This window comes from Melanotaenia boesemani, chromosome 18, assembly GCF_017639745.1.
Source record: "Melanotaenia boesemani isolate fMelBoe1 chromosome 18, fMelBoe1.pri, whole genome shotgun sequence".
Lineage (NCBI taxonomy): Eukaryota > Metazoa > Chordata > Actinopteri > Atheriniformes > Melanotaeniidae > Melanotaenia > Melanotaenia boesemani.
Genome location: NC_055699.1, coordinates 19,586,191 through 19,605,687, shown reverse-complemented (window position 1 = coordinate 19,605,687; position 19,497 = coordinate 19,586,191). Strand labels below are relative to the sequence as shown.

The 19,497-nt window shown below is 38.6% G+C and overlaps 1 protein-coding gene across 3 annotated transcripts; it reads left to right on the top strand.

The window, feature by feature from the left end:
* Positions 1–235: 235 nt before the first annotated feature.
* On the top strand, positions 236–18,629 carry nsmaf (neutral sphingomyelinase (N-SMase) activation associated factor). 3 transcript variants are annotated; one of them, XM_041967951.1, is made up of 31 exons: positions 236–366; positions 1,797–1,883; positions 3,215–3,293; positions 3,606–3,667; positions 3,856–3,892; positions 3,982–4,032; positions 4,906–4,977; positions 5,069–5,116; positions 5,376–5,428; positions 5,510–5,639; positions 5,732–5,803; positions 5,910–6,018; positions 7,787–7,963; positions 8,044–8,123; positions 8,204–8,294; positions 8,385–8,448; positions 8,578–8,629; positions 10,010–10,130; positions 10,215–10,346; positions 10,438–10,480; positions 10,564–10,730; positions 12,173–12,284; positions 12,503–12,561; positions 12,731–12,798; positions 12,867–12,934; positions 13,018–13,141; positions 14,575–14,658; positions 15,674–15,824; positions 16,343–16,445; positions 16,701–16,810; positions 17,634–18,629. In XM_041967951.1, the coding sequence occupies exons 1-31, from the start codon at positions 329–331 to the stop codon at positions 17,726–17,728; spliced, it is 2,739 nt and encodes a 912-aa protein (XP_041823885.1). In that variant the 5' UTR covers positions 236–328; the 3' UTR covers positions 17,729–18,629. The 3 variants fall into 3 exon arrangements, with proteins under 3 accessions (XP_041823885.1, XP_041823887.1, XP_041823886.1); XM_041967953.1 differs by having other exon boundaries at positions 1,797–1,887; positions 17,634–18,628; XM_041967952.1 differs by lacking the exon at positions 4,906–4,977.
* Positions 18,630–19,497: the final 868 nt, after the last annotated feature.

Below are 19,497 nucleotides of genomic sequence, written 5' to 3'. Positions count from 1 at the left end.
TTATGCTTATTAAAGATAAAAAAAAATATATATATATATATTATACCTCTTTTAATTACAAACCTAAACTGTTATTACAAACGCTGTTACACAAGCGGTTTTATTCATACAAATTCGCGAAAAGAAATGGACAGCACTTGTCATTTTCAGTACGAGAACATACATCGCCGTTACCCCCAAAAAGCATCAGAGTGAAGCCTCTTACGTTCCTCTGACGGGTGTAATTTGTGCAAAAGTCAGTCACGTGGGGTCAAGCAAGTTTCCGTGTTTACAGCAGTCGGACTGTGGCCGGTTGGTGTTGAGTTTCTGAAGAGGATGCTGTGCGGTCATGGCATTTTTTAGGACGCAAGAGCGGACTAAAGAAAGGTTTGTGTTGCTCCACCTTTTGTTAGCATGTTTGTGTCGGGGAGGTCAGTGCGTGCGCTGTGGTCGGAGCGGTAACGTCAGCGGGCGGTTTTTCCTCACTGCAGATGAACGTCAGGCAGGGCCAGTCCGCTACTGCGAGCGTCCGTCAGCCTAGAGATGCCCTCTTGTTATTGAAGTCATGGAGGGTGACCTCAGCTGTTTGTGGTCGGGTGTTTAGTGTGAACGAGAACTAACAAACATATGTTAGTTATATTATTTAACCACTGAGAGAGATGGAAAAAAAGCCAGTAAAACAACCCCTTAAGGCTGTTTGTTAGGTTCACATTATGTTCATCAATTAACTTGTTTGTTGTCACATGTTAGACCAAATATAGTCTGAATGTGTCTTTACGTTCTGAATTTAATTATCTTAAGTAATTGAATGTCTACAGTTTATTTGACTAGAAAAAACTCAGCTCTGGAGAATGGAGGATGACCCGTCAGTCTGCATTGTGTAAATTAAATCAACCAATTAAAATTGGCTTTAAAAACACTTTCATTCTGATATCGGGTTGCTTGCTGTCTATTTAATACTTGCTGGAGTCAAAAGATGTTCAACAACATGACTTACTTATTCAAAGCCACCCGTTTGCTTTCTTATGAGTCATGGAAGCTGTCTGTTCAGGAGGGAGACCCAGACCCACTCCCCAGCTCCTCCCTGGGGATTTCATATGCCTTCAGGAGATCCTAGATCTGTCCCAGACTGGGCCCAGAAAACGTCCCAACAAGGGATGGTGATTAGGAAGCATCCCAAACCACTTCAGCTGCCGCTTTGAGATGTAGGAGCAGTGACTCCATACCAAGCGTCTCACTGAGCCTGGCCACCTCCCAAAGGAAGCTCATTCCAGCTGCTTGTATCTGCATCCTTTCAGCCACTACCCAAACCTGTTGACCATGGGTGAGGTTTGGAATATAGACCAGTTTTTTATTTCTGGAATTTGTAATGAGGCACTGGGTATAAGGTGGTAAGCACTTACACTAGAGGTTAACGATGAGAACTAGAGATATAAAGTAAGTTTGAGATGTTGAAGATGTGCTTCATCTGCCTTAACCTGGTAGTGGGAGGAAAGCTCCGAACATTTCTGGTGAGAGGTAACTCCCCCAATATATGCACAGGGTTTTTACATTTTATGCAGTTGTTGTTTAGTTGGTTATTAGTCTAGTTGTTGTCAGTTATTCAGTTTTCTATGTTGCTTGTTGTCTGTTTGTCACCAGCTTTGAGTTGAAGTATGAAGTTTGAAAAAAGGAGGGAAGGCATCACATTTGGTCACTTTCTTGAGCATCGACCCCGTCAGTGATGTGCCTCTTGTGTTTGTTCAGTTTCTAACAACAGCTGTTCAGTTGTTTTCTGTTACCTAACACGGCTGTTTTGTTTTATTTGTCTTCCCCAGGTTTTCTCTGTTGTTGCTGGATTTAGAGGAATACTACCTCGAGCAGCACACCGCCTACCATGTGACAAATGGGTCAAAAAAGGAGAAGTAAGTCAGATTAATAGTGATTCATTTAATAATAAGGGAAATTTTAATCCGAGAGTAAATTAATCATAAAACAACACAACAAACATGGTTTTAATCTACTATAAATGATAAAAGATTTAACCCTGTCCCTGTTAGTCAGTCAGATTAGTTTATAAAGGTATTAAAATTAACTAGATCTAAAAAAAAAGGGAAATGTATTGCACTCAATAAATATACCCTATTTTTATTTTATTTTACTTTATTTTAGTTTTTTATTCGATTGTAAAATTTATTACTTATTATTTATAATTTGGTTTTCAAATTTTTTTGATTTGAGATATATATATATATATATATATGTGTGTGTGTGTGTGTGTGTGTGTATATATATATATATATATATTTATTGGATTGGATATATAATTTGTTGCATTTATTATTAATATTATTATATTTATTTTTGTTTTATTTTACTTTATTTTAGTTTTTTATTCTATTGTAAAATTTATTTCTTATTATTTATAATTTGGTTTTCAAATTTTTTTGATTTGAGATATATATATATATATATATATATATATATATATATATATATATATATATATATAAATATAATTTATTGGATTGGATATATAATTTGTTGCATTTATTATTAATATTATTATATTTATTTTTGTTTTATTTTCATAATTATTCTAAATAATTTATATTTGTTTAATATTTGTTAGATTTATTAAAATTATTATTACTCATATCATTTACAATATATATGGGTGTATTTATTTTAGTTTATTTTATATACAGGCACGTAGCTCTGCAGTAGAACACTGTTTATGTCCTCTGGTTACCAAAAATAAAACCCAAAAAAACAGAAAAATTATTTCCCTTTAAGGACTAATAAAACGTAATTTCTGTTATTGAATAAATTTTTTTTATTTCCAAGTAAATTTGCGGACTGACTGACTGAGCAAAAAGTCTGGAAAAGAGAAGCTAAAATATAAATAATCTTTGTTTTAGCTAAAATTTCCAAAAGGAACTGGTAATATTTCTTTTTTTTATTCTAATTTTATTTTCATACAAGTATTTTATTATATTTGTATATGTGTTTTTAAATAGCATATAATATGTCATTATATTTGACCAAAGGCAGTCTGCAGTGATGTAGGCGCTGCATCAGTCTGTTGTGGTGATAAAGTTTATTAGTGGATCTTCGTTTCCACCCTCTCCTATGTTCACCATCGGTGGGCAGTGACCAGAAGAACGAGACTGTGGATCTAAGTGGCAGAAATTAGTTTTATCAGTGATGGATAATAAGCTAACGCTAGCATTCTCTCTCTCTTTTTTCTTTTCAGAAAAATCAGAGGTTCATTCAAGGTTTGTTCCAGATCCATCATATTTGATCCCGAGGACCTCGCAGAGCCAATTATAAAGGTTCATGTTCCAATCATTTATTTGTGTGTAATGTTAAGAAACATTTTTTAAAATTCTTTTCAACATATATATAAAAATAAGAAACTTCTTATGATTCATGGAAGCAATCGGAAACTTTTCAGTGCGATTAATGTTCCAAATTTATCCTCAACACTTGAATTATGAATGCATGATTAATTTTGGGCTCAGGTGTTAAATTACATATATGTTGGGGAAAATGGGATAAATCCCTTTATACTATGTTCCGATGTTTTGCTGTGACTGAATTGTTGTCACTGTGTTTGTAAAAAGAGCTCTTCCTTGTTTGTGCAGATTCATCTGCGAGACTGTAAGAACATCGAGTTTGTAGAGAAAGACAACAACCCGTTCAACGAGTGAGCACACATCCCTCCCTACATGTAACAGCTAGCTTATTTAGCTAGCTTAGCTCACAGATACTTTGCAACTGTTCTTAGTAACCAGTTTTGCTACCAGCAGTTCATGTTTTGATGCAAGCGTTCCTGCTATTAATATTTATGCCTTTTAAATGATCTAATTTGTGTTTCTAATTTCTTTCTGACAGGCCTAAGCCACCAGCCATATGTGTTTCATGTGAACAGGTGTGATGCAGCTTATTATTGGTTTTCACCTGTCTTTGTTTAGATTTATCACCTTTAGTTGCTGCAATGGAGCATTTTTTGTGTTTCAGGTTATTTTCATCAAAGACAGCAACGTTATCGCTCCGTACCGAAATGAAAGGGTGAGTCAGCTGGAGTTGAGCCGAGGATTTCCACTCATGTTTACACTGAATCGCTTGTCTGTCTGGTCAAATGGTTGAATGATTAAAGCCTGATACACACATGAGGATTTTTTAAATCTGATGAGATTTTTTTTTTTATCTGTTTGAGATCTCACACAGGACGATAAAAAATCCAGCATTTAACAGTTTTGATTGTAATGTGTGTGGTGTTCTGATAATCTCAGCACAGAACAAAACACACACATAACGATGCCGTCCCGCAACAGAAATCTCGCGTGACAAAACATGATCTAACAAAAACCCAGAAGAAGAACCATGGCAACAATAGGACAAAAGAAGAAGAAGAACCATGGCAACAACTGGACAAACGAAGAAGAAGAACCATGGCAACAACCGGACAAAGGAAGAAGAAGAACCATGGCAACAACCGGACAAACGAAGAAGAAGAACCATGGCAACAACCGAACAAACGTCACCATCCACAGAGTCACAGCTCAGGAGTCGTCGGCTTTCCACACGCACATGAAGATATTTGGTCGTAAATATTGAACACGTTCAATATTTCCGATTGTTGGTTACGACCCATTTCGGAGCCAATTGTGGGGACGAATTTGCTCTTAACACACCTCAGACCAAATTATCATTTTTTAGGAAAATCTTATAAGACTCAAGATAATCGGGCGTTTGGTCTGGAAGGGGCAAAATTGGGACAAAAACAGCCTGTTAATATTTATGTGTGTACCAGGCTTAACAGTAAAAACTGAAGGTGAAACCCTCTTTGATATTTTAAATGATGTGGAAAGTGTATTGAGAAGAGAGCAGACAGCTCACCCGCCATGATTTACAAATAAACTCATCTGATCACTTTGGCAGGGAGCAAAGAAAATGACCTTTCAGTTGGAAGTTTGGAGTAAAACCGAAGATGTTGTTCAGACGTTGCTGCAGGTAGCAGGTTACACATCACATGTCCACCAGCTTGTTAATGTGAGTTTTTCCAGTTTTTCTAATGATCTGACATCTTATTCAACTGTGGCAGCTCCATAGGGCGTCCTGTTTAGAAAAGCTTGGAGATCAGACTGCAATGGTAAGTTGGTGATTACACAGGTCCACAAGTTCACTCACAGATGTTAAAAGAATAAAAAAAAAACTAGCTCACCAGCAACTTTACCAGGTCCACCCTTCTAGTACAAGCTTGGACCTCCTTTTGCCCTCAGAGCTGCCTTAAATCTTGGTGGCATAGATTCAACAAAGTGTTGGAAACATTCTCAGAGATTTTGGTCCATATTGACATGGTAGCATCACATGGTTGCTGCAGATATCAGATTTTTTCTTTGTCTTTCCAGATTGCTGCTAATCTTCAGTCCCGACTGGCGAGGTCATCATTTGACAAGAACTGGTATGTGAAAAGAAGCCAGTTTAAAAGTACTTCATTTTTACTGATTTGATCCAGTATAACAACAAAGACTGTGATCTACAGCTTTCAGAATGTTGCAGAGAAGCTGCACATGGAGTGTGCAGTGGAGATGGTCATGCCACTAGTGTCCAATCCAGGCCACGTCTGCATAACGGATGAAAACCTCTACTTCCAGCCTCTTAATGGATATCCGGTGAGCTGATAAAGTGGCTGTTAGTAATTTGATACCTGGAGAACTTTCAGTAGCTTGCAGCTGATCAACAGTAACCTCACATGTCATTTCAGGAGCATGTGATTCAAATCAAGCTTCACCAAATCAGGAGAATCTACAAAAGGCGACACGGTCTCAGACCTCTGGTGAGCGAAAGGCTGACGCATGAAGTTTACTTTCACTCGCTGCTTTCAACATTAACCGTCACTGCTGTTTGCAAGACACCTGTGTTCTCTCTCTGTCCTCTCTCAGGGTCTGGAGGTTTTCTGCACTGAGAACGACTTCTGCTCAGACATCTACCTGAAGTTTTACAACACAGCTGACAGAGATGAAATCTATTATTACATCGCCACTTTTCTGGGTAAGAAAATTCAATAAAGTCTTTAAGTTCTTTAAGAACCCTTTTTTTTTTTAAAAAAATTATTATTTTTATGTTTTTGTTCTGCTGTGCAGCTGCTGCTGTTGATTTGTTTTCATAAAGAAAAATGCAGCTGTCACGTGAAGGTTAGAAACTTATGTAGTGTTGCTTTTCCTAAACCTAACAATCACCCGGTACCAGCAGCTGCTCCACTAAGGTTACAAACAAGCTCAGTCGGGTCAAAAATGTGACGTCTACAGGCTGCAGGCCGCTGATTGGCCAGGGAGTGGCAGCACTGCGTGGGTCATGACCAAGCGGCAACCTCCGATGGTAAAATGTAAAGCCTAACAATTGCAAAACAATTGCAGTTCACCCCTCATCCACTAGGGTTCCAAAACAGAGCCAATCCCCATAGACTGCCGCGTTAAAAAGACCAACTTCACAGTAGAAATAAACATGTTTAAAGCCTGGTACAAAAAACAGTTTTTGGAGTTTTTCCGGAATGACGACACGCGTGATGCTGCCAAGATTGCGACGGTGGGAACCGCCCAATGAGCTTCAATTCATCTCTTCAGAAACCTACGAGTGACGTCACAGAGGCTCTGTCCCTCTTTCAATATACAGTCTATGGTCATGACAGTGACTCCTGCACATTAAACCCACCAAACTCTCCTGGACTTTTCCAGTGTTTCTTCTTGCTGTTTGAAGCCTTCTCCGATTCTCATCATTTTTCTTCAGTCAGAGACCAAGCAGCAGGTATACCATCGCCTCAGTGTCCTATATTGTTGTGTTTGTGTTGCATACGTATGTCATCACAGAACTGGAACTGTCTCGATATGATGACCTAAACAAGAAGGGTTGAGCCGAGTACATGCTAGTGGAAAAGAAGCACAAGTGAAAGCTACTTGTGAAACTGTCCCATGTACTTTTTGATGACATTAGTGTTATGATGGTCCTTAAACTGCTTTACAAGTCTTGCAGATGGATGAAGTCATGTCTAGCTCCTTGCCTGCTGACTTTAAGGACAACCAGAAGAATCAGTTAACTTTGGTTTTATCTTTAGCTCCATTTGGTCCTGCACGCTTAGCACGAAAAGTATTTTTGGTATTTTCGGTTATTGTTTTGCTTGCTGCAGGTGGAACAGGGATTGGTGTTGAATTTCCTGTTCAATTTATTGTCCAGCAGAACTCCACCTCTCCTGCCAGGATGGAAATACAGGCATATTTTCACAGAAGTCACTGAGAATATATGGTCATGGTCCACGTTCAAAACAGCCAGCGTGTTGACATCCAGTTCCTTGAGTGTGACGTGGTGCCATAAAGCAAAATGCAGCTGTCCTGTGATGCTCTGAGCTGTGGAGATGTGGAGTCTGTTGAAATAAACTGTAAAGCTAACAATGACCACTAGAGGGAGCCTGACAACATAGACTGAAATATTAAACACATAGTAAAGAGTTACTAGCACAAGTGTGGCTCATCTTTCCACATTTTCATTTTGCACAAACTTTAAGAGCAAACTTCAGGAGGCAGAGCTTTTTGGTCTGTCGTCATGGCAATACCTTTGGAGCAGAGAAGGTTTCCACTGTAAGTGTTCTCCTGTTATCCTGTTAAAAGTAACCTCTTTTGAGACACTGAAAACCCAGTCAGTATCACACCAGTGTACAGGTCAGATACTTTGGGGCAGGTTTTGAAAAAAAAAATAATAATAAATAAAACTGTATTAGTTAATATAAGAAGAAATCCTCATTTGCTGTTGTGATGCTTTTCAACAGAAAATCACATGACGGAGCATACGGCGGAGAGCTACATGCTACAGTGGCAGCGCGGTCATCTCTGTAACTACCAGTACCTCCTCCACCTCAACAACCTGGCTGACCGCAGCTGCAACGACCTCTCCCAGTACCCCGTCTTCCCCTGGGTCGTGGCCGACTACACCGGCTCACAGTTAGGTGGGTTCACCACTTAATTTGAAGATCTGAGTCTCACTGTGGTAACCTCATTTAAAAAAACTTCACACTTTGTTCTCCAGATTTGACGAAAGCTTCCACGTTCAGAGACCTGAGCAAACCTGTGGGGGCACTAAATAAAGAGCGACTGGACAGACTTCTGGTGAAAGGATTAATGTTGCTTCGTTGTTTCTGTCTGATGAGAAGCTCCTCTGTGACTAATGAGTTGTTTTCTTCCCGCAGGCTCGGTACAGAGGCATGCCCGAACCTCGTTTCATGTATGGAAGTCACTACTCATCTCCAGGATATGTTCTTTTTTACCTGGTCAGAGTCGGTATGTGACTTTTTTAGATTTGATGAGGTTTTCCTGAATTTCCTCTGTGTAAATCAGATTTGGTAATGGAAGCTGTCTTGTCCTCTGCAGCTCCAGAGCACATGCTGTGTCTCCAAAATGGCCGATATGACCAAGCAGATCGCATGTTCAACAGGTTTGTTTCTCATCTTATCAAAGTGCAATTTAAAAAGAGCCTTAATTAGCAAAGATTATTGATTAATAATGTGTATATTATGACCTTTGTTTGGATAAAAGACTAAATCTATAAATTTGGTGATTACAGCATCAGTGAAACATGGAAAAACTGCCTGGAGGGAGCGACTGACTTCAAAGAGGTGAAAATATTTGTCTTCCATACTTTTCCGTTAGCGCCAATGTTGTTGAAAAAATCAGAACTGAGATTTAGGAGCTGCAGCGTGAACTTGGCCTCGGTCTTCATGAGTATGCAGACACAATTTAAGGTCTCCGGACTAACTTTTTGCGTTGGTTGCACTGGTGACCCTAGCTTTTAAATTTGTAAACACAAACAAAAAAATTAGGGTGGTAACCTAAATTTTCTTTCAGCACCACATTTAATTTATTTAAAGGATTGCCTTTTGATCATTCATATACATTGATGATTATTTAAATTATTGTGAACACTAATGAGTTTCAGGAGGATGTTTATCTTCATTTGACGTGTAAATGTTTAATAGGAAAAATGTTATTTTTAAAAACAGTTTTTTTTAAAAAAAAGCATCAGCTTCAATATTAAACATTTCAAACTCTTTAGGCTGAACTGCTTCTGGCAGTTTTCCCTCCCCTTGATTTATGTTTTATCTTTTTTCATCACAAATGTCTAATTGGGCTTGCATTTTTTGAAAGGCAGCTCCTCTTTTGTGATATGAAATGTCACGTTTATGGCTGCCCGACTGGCCAGAAAGATCCAGTTTTTATATATTATTATTATTTTTTTTAATATAAAAAATAATCTCTTGTGTCAGTAGTTTCATCAGCAGTGATATTTTTCTCCCATGGATCTTCATTAGGACAGGGTGCGTTTAATGGAGGCCCCTCCTTGCTTGTCAGTCTGATACTTCACCAGAACAGGTGCAGCTTTTTTATTTTTTCTAAGCTTGCGTAACGTTGAATTTCTCGCTATTTTTTTCTCTTTGGTTCGTAGCCATTACTGAACTTCTAGAGAAGACTTGATCCCCATCAGTTCAGGTGACATCACAGACAGGTGGGGGCTGCATCGGTTGAAATTCATTTAACTCTTTTCTAGTTTTTCTTGCTCATTTGACTCAGGCGCTGTGACGAAAAACTCACGAATTAGTAAAGATAACAGATCGTACTCTCATATTGAAGGTTCTTACAAATGATTGCAGTGTCATTCTCAAACTGTGCAACCCTTGCCCACGTTGTTCGTTTCTGTTCTGGATGCTTTGGTGTGCGCAGGTCACAATTTCAAGCCAACACATAAAATGGTGTTTAATTGCTGATCGGAGCCACTTGGAGGAGAAAACCTCTCCCTTCTCTGCCTTTCATTTCCACTTTATCACTGTCATTATTTGAGCTTGAGTAAGGAGGGAATAAGCAGAAAATATGCAAACATTCAGGGAGATAAAAATCAAAGAAATATTAGGAGCACCAGTGCAACCAAGAAAAGGTTTCTAACGCCCTGCATTTCAGTTTCTGTGTTTTATTTTCTGTCTGCCTTGTCTCTGCTGCTGCAGCTGATTCCAGAGTTTTATGGTAACGACTCCAACTTCCTGGAAAACCGGCTGAATCTCGATCTGGGCAGAAGGCAGAATGGAAGATTAGTCGGTGATGTTGTTCTCCCACCTTGGGCCTCAGGTAAAGTTCCTCTCAGCATCTCATGTTTTACCCTGCCACAAGAGAAGAAGAGGCTGCATGCTCTTGTCTTTTTTGCATTTCCAGATGCTGGAGATTTTCTTCAAAAGCACCGGGCAGCTCTGGAGAGTCAGTATGTATCGGAGCATCTTCATGAATGGATTGACCTGGTGTTTGGCTTCAAACAGAGAGGCAGCGAAGCTGTGGCAGCTCATAACGGTAACATAGCTGCCATTGTGTTTTTCAGCATTAAAACACTTTAAACTGCACAGTGTGTAAAATTTTCCTCCTTGTTTTTTTTTTTCTTCAGTTTTTCACCCGCTGACCTACGAAGGTGGCATAGACTGTGACAGGTGTAACAGAAAAACCTTTATGATTTACTTTTCCACATATTTCTGCTGCTCCGTGACTAACTTTCCCCTCCATCTTTGAGAAGCATCGAGGACACGGATCAAAGAATTGCCATGCTCACCCAGATCCTGGAGTTTGGCCAGACCCCCAAGCAGCTGTTCACCAGCCCTCATCCTCAGAGGATCACACCCAGGTTTCAGAACATCACGCGAAGCTCCAGCATCAGCTCACCCATCAGTGAGCTGTCTCCAGGTAACACTGTCTCAGTGGTGAATCTGTAACATCCATATGTAATTTTCGAGGCAGACTTCAGTTTTCCAATACTGTTGATTGCAGCATCCGTCCTCATCGTTTGGAGTCCCGGGTTAGAATTAGGGATTCGTCTTTTAGCTTGTCACTCTCATACCTCTCATAACTGAACTGTTTCTGTTACTCTGAATAATTTTACATCCTTAGCAGCTCAGTTCATTTGTGGCATACCACAGGGCTTTGTTCTTGGTTCCCTCTCTCTCTATTTACATCCTACCTCTTGGTAACTTATTCAAGACTGCGACATTACCGTTTTTATGCAGATGACACTCGGGTGTACATGCTGATAAATCCCACAGATCCCAGCAGCTTTTTTAGCCTTCCACAGCCTGTCTAATTAAATTCAACGATGAAAGATTGGACATCATTCAGTTTTTGCCCCAGTTTCTGTCAGTTTTCTCAGTTTGTCAGATCATCTGTCCCCAACTGCTAGAAATTTAGGAGTAATATTTGATTCAAACCTTAGTTTTGATGCTCAGGTCAGACATGTTCAATCTTGATTTTTTTTCTTTTTTTTTTCTGGCTTAAGAAAATTCTGAAATCAGGACGTACTTTCAGCTGATTCACAAAATGTTCTGCAGACTATTCCCGCTTTGACTACAGGTATCAGTCAGGATGCCATTCGTCACCTCCAAATGATTCACTTTGCTGTAGCAAAACTTATAACTGGGACAAAAAGTATGAGCACATCACCACTTTGCCCAATTACCTTCACTGGCTTTCTGTTAGAGTTTGTATTGATTTTAAAATCTTGCTGCTCATCTTCAAAACCTTAAAGTAACAATACATAACTTTCCAACCTTAAAACTTTGTTTCTGACTCGTTTTAAGGGCATACTGATATTTATTATGTACATTCCTGAGCAGCATCTCGAAGTTGAGAGACCAAACTTCACAACTTTATAGCAACCTTTTGCTTAACGATACTGCGCCACATGCCAGCAACTAGATATCAACACACATGCCTTTTGTACACACACCGTGGCTGATTCAGCTGATTCCTTTGATAAAACATTATGAAAGGAAGTGAGGAAAAGAGAAAGGGACAGAACAAGGGAGAAGACCCAAGCGAACACATGACAGACTTTTATTATCTGGAGAGAGCTCAGAGAAGAGACTGGATGCAGGATGTATGCCGAATTAGTTGTTTTTGAGCAAGAAACTGCCAAAATTCAGTAGTGTTGTTTTAAATAAAAATATGGGAAATGATAGTAAATGATAGTAGTATTTAGTATTTAGTAGTATTTAAACTTAGAGGCTGCATTAACTGTATTTCTTTAGCAAAATAATGCTGACATAAGCAGGTTTTTCATGTGCTGATAAACTCATGAGCATATTTAGCCTGACCAGATTACCTTCCTATAATAATCTCTGTGTTGTTTGTAGCCTCTCAGAGTGAGGACTCATCCTTTGAAGATTTGACTGAGGAAAGCAGGAAGCTGGCCTGGACAAACATGGGAAGTCTGACGCTCATCTCCAGCCATAAGATCCATAAGGAGTAAGTCAGGAGGCAACGCTAAAAACAAAGCATCATTATATCATATTGGATTGCTCATTTACCACAGAGATAATTGCTTTACCTCAAATATAAGCACATGTATGCAATGCAAGAAGCTTCAGCAGCTTTGCAGTTATAGAGTTTTATTAATATCAAGGATTCAGTCTGGAACCGGAGGAAAAAGTATTAATGCATGCTTTAACTCGTTTAACGTGCAGAGCTGTGACGGGCATTGCTGTGACTCGAGATGGATCTTCTATTTTTTCTACATCCCAAGGTGAGAGAAAAAAATCCAAAATAAGACATTTACCAACATATTGAGTTGTTTTCTGTGCATGTAAACGATCAGATGCAGGAAAGTGTTGTGTTTTCATGCTGGTTTCATTATTATCATTATCATTATTTCATTATTGTTGACTGCAGCTGTCAATCACTTTTTCTTCCAGATTCAACACTTAAAATGTTTTCCAAAGAGCTGAAGGACTTCCAGAGGAGCATGTCTTTCTCTAACATGGTATGTAAGTGATTTTCTCTGTAATCTGTTCCAGCTCTCTCGACACTAAACCACTGAATCTTTTCCAGGCGTTGTCGTCTTGCTTGATGCTGTCAGATGGTAAAACGGTGGTGTGTTCTTCATGGGACAACAATGTGTAAGTGTTAAAAACAGCATATGGACACATTTCAGGTTGTTTCCAGACTGATTTTAATAGTTTTTCCCGCTCCTCCCTTGCAGCTATTTCTACTCCGTCCCGTACGGCCGGCGGCAGGACACGCTGATGGGTCACGATGATGCCGTCAGTGAGATGTGCTGGTTTGATGACCGACTGTACACGGCGTCTTGGGATTCTACTGTGAAGGTAAAGTTAATATCTGTCGTCAAACAGAAACCAAACATTTTTAGTAGTTAAAGATGTAAAAGCTCAGAATTGCAGGTTACATGCTAACAGCAGCACCACAGAAGAAGCTTTTCTAAAAATAATGATAACAATCATATTTAAAATTATTATTCATAATAAACAATATTAAATATATTATATATTTTGTTAAATATATTTAACATTCCTAAATATTTTATGTTAAATGTATTAAAGAAATATTAAATGTGTATTAAAATATTTAGGTTAAAATGAAATGATTAAACTTATTATTAATTCAGTTACGTTAAAATAAATCTGATTAAAAATGTATATGTAATAATTAAATAAAACTTTAAAAATTAAAATAAAAGAAATAAAAAGTGAAAGAGTAGTATTTTATATTAATTCTTTTCTAAAAAGATTGTTATAACTTTCAGTAACCAGGATTGGCTGCTAAAATTCACGTCAACATAAAAGTTTTAAGAGTAGTAGTTATCATTTTGATTTTACTTATATAAAAAAATGAAATGTATTTGACAATAATTAATTAATTTATTGATGTATTATTTAGTATAGTAAATCTATATTAATCTTATTCATAAAATTTCCAACAGAATTTTGAGCCCCAATGCTACAGCAGTGTAAACAGTCCATGTCTTCTTAAGCACAGTTTTCACCAACAGGTCGGTACGAGACTGTTTGGTTCTGTAAAGCTTGATCTTTGTCCAGCCTTTGATGGCATGGTAGCGATATGCATCAGCTATGTAATAGTGTGACGTCTTCGCAGTGTAACACCGTCCTTGAATTGTAATGAAGACACAACACAGAAACAAAGGATAAAATAGTGGACTTCCAGCAGTTTGTGTTCTTTCTTCTTGGCTTCATGTAACTTTCCGACTTTAAAACTCGTTATATGGCTCAGTGACATCTATTGTGAACATTTCTTGCTGCCCAACAATGTTTCAAGGCTGAGAAAATGCACCTCACATTATTTTCATCTGGGACGTCGTGTGACGTTGCAGCTGAGTTTGGCTGTATGCACCACGTCACGTTAGCTCGCAGATATAAACACACCGGCTGTTTCTAAACACACCGGCTGTTTTAAACACACTGGCTGATTCAGCAAAGAAGCAAGAAAAGCAAGAAGACATTATTGGAGGTAGATAAGAAAAGAAAGGGAGAAAGGGATAGAGGAAGAGATAAGACGAGTCAAGATAAGACTTGTCTTTTACTGGCTGGAACGATCTCACAGTAAGTAGAATCCACAATGGATGCTGAACTAGCCATCGACAGGAGGCACATTTACTGTTATCTGCTTATTCGATTTCCTTTAGAGTTCACAGACACATAAAGTTTTTAAATAAAACAAACACAAAAAAAGGGTTTGAGTTTAGATCGTTGCTAACAGCTTGTGTTTTATGTTTATCTTCCAGGTTTGGCAGTGTGCTGCAAACAACATGTCCAGCCACAAGAGATCCCAGTTTCAGTTGCTGGCTGAGTTGGAGCACGATGCCGGGGTGAGCACATGTTGGTTTATGCTCTGTTTGTGAGATATTCAACTCAACAACCTCCGGCATGTTTAAGCCAGCTAATGGCAGTAACCAGGTCATAATCCCCAGGACGGTGACCAAATTTTAAATTAAGACTCCAGCCCCCCCATGACCCTGCATCGCATTTGATGAAGCGGTATAGAAAATGGATAGAAGGTTTTTCTCATCTGAAAACTTAGGAAACTTTTGACTCAAACATCAAAATGTTAAGCTTATTCTGGATAGAGGTTTTGATAATTATCATACTTTTTAAGTTGTTAAGCATTTAAAAAAAAAAAAAGATTAGTGGGCTGCAATTCGGTTGCACGATAAGTGAGAGAGCATGTTTGAATAGAGACATCTTTAATCAATCAAAACGGTTTTTAAAGTTTATACAAGCAAACACATTAATAGATTTGTTTAAGTCACCTGTTTTTCTTAGCTTGTTCTGGGAATGTGAGCTTTGACTTTCTGGCATTTCTTTTTTTAATGTCATTCTTAAATAATAAAGTATTTTATTAAAATGTTAAGGATATTATAGAAGCCTTGATTCATGGGTGGAGATCTGGTTGCAGCACCACTGAGCGTGCTTGAGGGAGTTTTTGTCTTACACAGTGATGACATTCAATCTTGGATGGCCCTAAACTTCTTAAATTTTAACAAAAAGACAAAAAGAAGTTGGCCCAAAGGCTCCCGTGAGTCCCGTCCCATCCCTCCCCTGTTGATTTAAGCATATAAAACCTCCAGTTATAAAACTGGGCTTTAAGATTGACAGAGACTTTCCAATAAACTGTCAAACTGGTTCAGTAGTTAAGTCCAGCTTTATTTTTAGCTAGTTTTAGCAAAACGTCTGCTTCCTCATGTTGAAGTGCATTTATTCAGCAGGAACTGCATCTTCTAATGTTTCTAATTTGTAATAATTCTCTAGTAAAGTGGTATTAAATTCACACAAAGGGACTACAACCTGCCAGATATAACAAGAACTTGGTTTCCATCTGTCCAGGTGAATGCTGTGGGTCTGAATCCGGCCGGGACTCTGCTGGTTTCTGGCTGTAAAGATGGAACGATCTCTATCTGGGACACCAGCAGCTACGAGACTCTTCAGCAGGTTCACTGCCACAGTGGAACCATCCACCACTCGGCCTTCAGTCCTGGTACGTGTCAAACCAGCAAACAGTACTTGTGTGCTATTTGACTTGACCCTCTTCTTTATTGTTTTGCATCGACACATTTAACACTCAGGTGTATACACCTCATAGTATGAACCATACCAGTATCGCACCTGCTAAAATGGAAATGTTACAGCTGTAATCCTCTCTAATTTTTGCAGAGGGTGCTGCACTCCAGGCTGCGAGAGTGGACACAGTTTACTGACCATAACACTGACAGCAGCAGTTCATAGAAAACATAATGAGATTAGTCAGTTTTATGGGTCTGCAAACTGGTGTACTCTCTGTGCTGCACAGGCAGAAAGCTTTTTATACCAAAAATGTGTTTAAATCTGCAGTTTTTTTTAAATTTTATTAAAGCTGTTCAACACGCATCCTTATAAACCAGCTGAACTCTCTAATTTTTCTTTAAATTGAGAAATGGCATCACCATGAGAATAACCAGCAGGTGAGTAATCAACATGAAATAGGATGATGTTGATGAAACCCATCTCCGTCCTCAGATAGCAGACATGTTCTCAGTGTGGGCGCAGATTCGTCCATGAAGGTCACAGACGTCCAGACGGGAATGGTGATCTCATCTGTGAAGATGGAGGAGGAGCAGAGGTAACTCACACCCATTTCCTATGAATAAAATCTTCCCCTTTTACTAATCTTCAAGTCAAAGAGTCAAAGAGGTTTATTTGTCACATGCACAGTTATACATAGTACAATTGTACAGTGAAATGTTTCTGCATTTAGATGATTATTTTCTACATTTCTAACCAGCCAAATTGTTCTACTCTTTCATGTTAAATCCACTGAGGACTGTTTTAGATTAAAATCATAACCTGCTTTGGATTCATCATCATCTGTGTGCAGGTGTTTCTGCTGGGATGGAAACTCAGTGCTTTGTGGAGGACAGTCTGGTGACCTCTTGTTATGGGACCTGCTCAGTAACACCGTCACCAAGAGGATCCCTGCACACTCAGGTAGACATCACTTTCCCGTATACAGCCAGATTTATGCTACTTATCACAGACTTTGAATTCCTCTTACAACCCAAAGCAGAAAAAAGAAGTCAGTACATCTCTCAATTTATTTATTTAGTTGACCCAAAAAATTAAAATATAAAAGGTTTTCAGGCAATATTGCCATTTTTGAGCCAGTGACGTTGATGTTTTACAGCTGGGACATCAACTGAAATTATAAATGACAATTAAGAAGCAATTTATGAAAATATATGAAAATTTCTGTCCGCTCTGAGAGTTTATGTATCAGTTCATTTTGATAAAAACAACTTAGATCAATAACGCATAACATATTACACTTATCATAATTGAACAAAAAAACTGAGCCAAAATCCAGAATCAGTGTGTGAAAATCAACGTACACTGTTACTGGTAAAGTGCAGCCAGGTGCTGCTGATCATCATCAGTGTGAGCACCTCTATAAAAGCAGATGTTACAGCATTCAGGTGTGTGGTGACACAATGCCAAGAAGGAAAGATGTCAGTATAATCTGTTGTTTTCCATCATCCTGAGAAGGGTTATAAGGTCATTTTCGCATTTTTGGAGTCCATCATTCTACAGAGAGAAAGATTATTCACAAGTGGAAAACATTCAAAACAGCTGGCTATCTTCCAAGGAGCAGATGTCCCACAACAAAACCCAAGAAAACATGGCTTCATCTGTCCTTTTGGACAGACCAGACCAAAGTGGAAATGTTTGGTCATGATGTACAGCATCATGTTTGGAGAAAATCAGATGATGTTTTGTATGCTGCACCACAGTAAACGTTGTCTTGTTTGTACAGGTCCTGTTACAGCCATGTGGATGAGTGAGCTGTGCAACACACTGATCACAGGTGGAGAGGACAGACAGATCATCTTCTGGAAGCTGCAGAGTTAAACTGACTCTGGAAAACTGACTAAACCAGCTGGGGATGCAAAACTTCCAGTGCAATACACAGGACAACACGGGCCAAGTATCCTGCCGACCATGTGACCCAACTTTCGAAGAACAGACTCATTCAATAGTTAGAAAGAGGTGAAAACATCCTGTCAAAGTACAGTATGTCCATGTTAATCATTGCTATCTGCATCTTGAGAGAAAATACTGTCCAGTTTTTGCATGAGAGCTTATTCTCACCTCTGCTTTTAGCCTGTTCTTCATGCATACATGTGAATTTTATTTCTAGCTATGCATCATATTATTCTGAGAGGCAGCTTCAGCCCTCTTATGATAAAAGCGGGTATAACATTTTTTTTTATGTTTCTGTAGCTTTATGTACATTTTATTGGACACGTCATGCTGCTCAGGTGTTGTTACAAAAAAAGAAAAAAACTTACCTCTAAAACTTGTGGTGTCAAGTTTTTAGTCTCACAAACTTTGAGACCTTTTGGTCTTGTTGAGTAATTGTTGTTTTAGTAGCAAAGCTGAGTTAATTGCCACAAAACCCTGAACTGCAACTCAACCGTGATTTTTAATTATCTGATAACAGAATTCAGTCTGAGTGACGAGAATTTAAACTGGTGCTTCAACACAACCTTGTTTAGAAAATGAATTGCAGGAAAGTTCTTGGGGGAAGTCAACGAAATAAAGATGCAGAACAACAGAATTAAAAAATAACTATATGCATTGATTAAAAAAGGTATTGGAAATATTCCTCAGAGGTTTTGCTCCACATTGACATGAAACAGTTGCTGCAGATTTGTCTGCTGCGTCAATGATGAGGATCTCCCGTTCCACCCCAAAGCTGCTGTATTGGATTGAGATTTGGTGACTGTGGAGGCCGTTGGAGTTCAGTGAACTCATGGTCATGTTCAAGAAAGCAGGTGCAGATGATTTGAGCTTTGTTACATAGTGCATTATCCTGCACTTTTTAAATTGATTTATTTGTGACATGGTGCACTTTCATGTTTCCACCAAATTCTTAGCCTGCCATCTGAATGTGAAACTGAAATGGAGACCAGATTCAAACACCTAGAACTGAACTCCTTGCTGCTGTATTCTGATGTTGGTACACATTCTCCAGCTTATTTAAATCCCTGTAAGTACTGGTGTTGCACAGTAGGTGGCGCTCTTCACCCAAATCAGGAGTATTGCATGTTTTAGTTCTTCCAAGCTTTGTCCAAAAGCAAATTCTAAGCTGCATTCCTGTAGAGGGAACTCCAGCCCAAGGAACAATGGAGTTTAACATCATCAATAAAACCGAGGACTCATTTTATAATAAACGTTTAATTAGTTTTATATGAAAAATAATGCACAATTTCCAACACAGACTTTTAAAATTCAGCTCTAAATAGGTTCATGAACAAACATTTATGATTCTATGCAACAAAATAATATCAGTAGGAATTAGTGTAGAAGCAGAAGTGTAAAGATATTCGTTAATGTACCAGAAAACAGGCGCCTAAACTTGCACACAATACTGATGCTGGTTCTTTTCATAGTTATGTACACACTGTCTGTGTTCCCACGTTACATTCAGGCCATCTGTGGACGGATGTGACTCCTTGATGCATCATAGAGCAAATCCTTTACAAGTTTTAGAGTTGTAATGCTAGCGCAGCGATCCATCTAGACTGGTTTTATGGCATAAAATGTAGCAATGAGTAAAGTAGTCTGAGCATGTGCCCACCATGGGTAAAAGTTTAGGGTTTCTGTTTTAGTGTTAA

What these genes read in the sequence shown, in the direction of transcription:
- nsmaf (XM_041967951.1), top strand. Translation starts at nt 329, where the DNA reads ATGGCATTTTTTAGGACGCAAGAGCGGACTAAAGAAAG. An exon ending in TCGCAGAGCCAATTATAAAG is followed by an intron (nt 3,294 to 3,605) that starts GTTCATGTTCCA and finishes TTGTTTGTGCAG; the next exon opens with ATTCATCTGCGAGACTGTAA. An exon ending in AAGATGGAGGAGGAGCAGAG is followed by an intron (nt 16,446 to 16,700) that starts GTAACTCACACC and finishes ATCTGTGTGCAG; the next exon opens with GTGTTTCTGCTGGGATGGAA.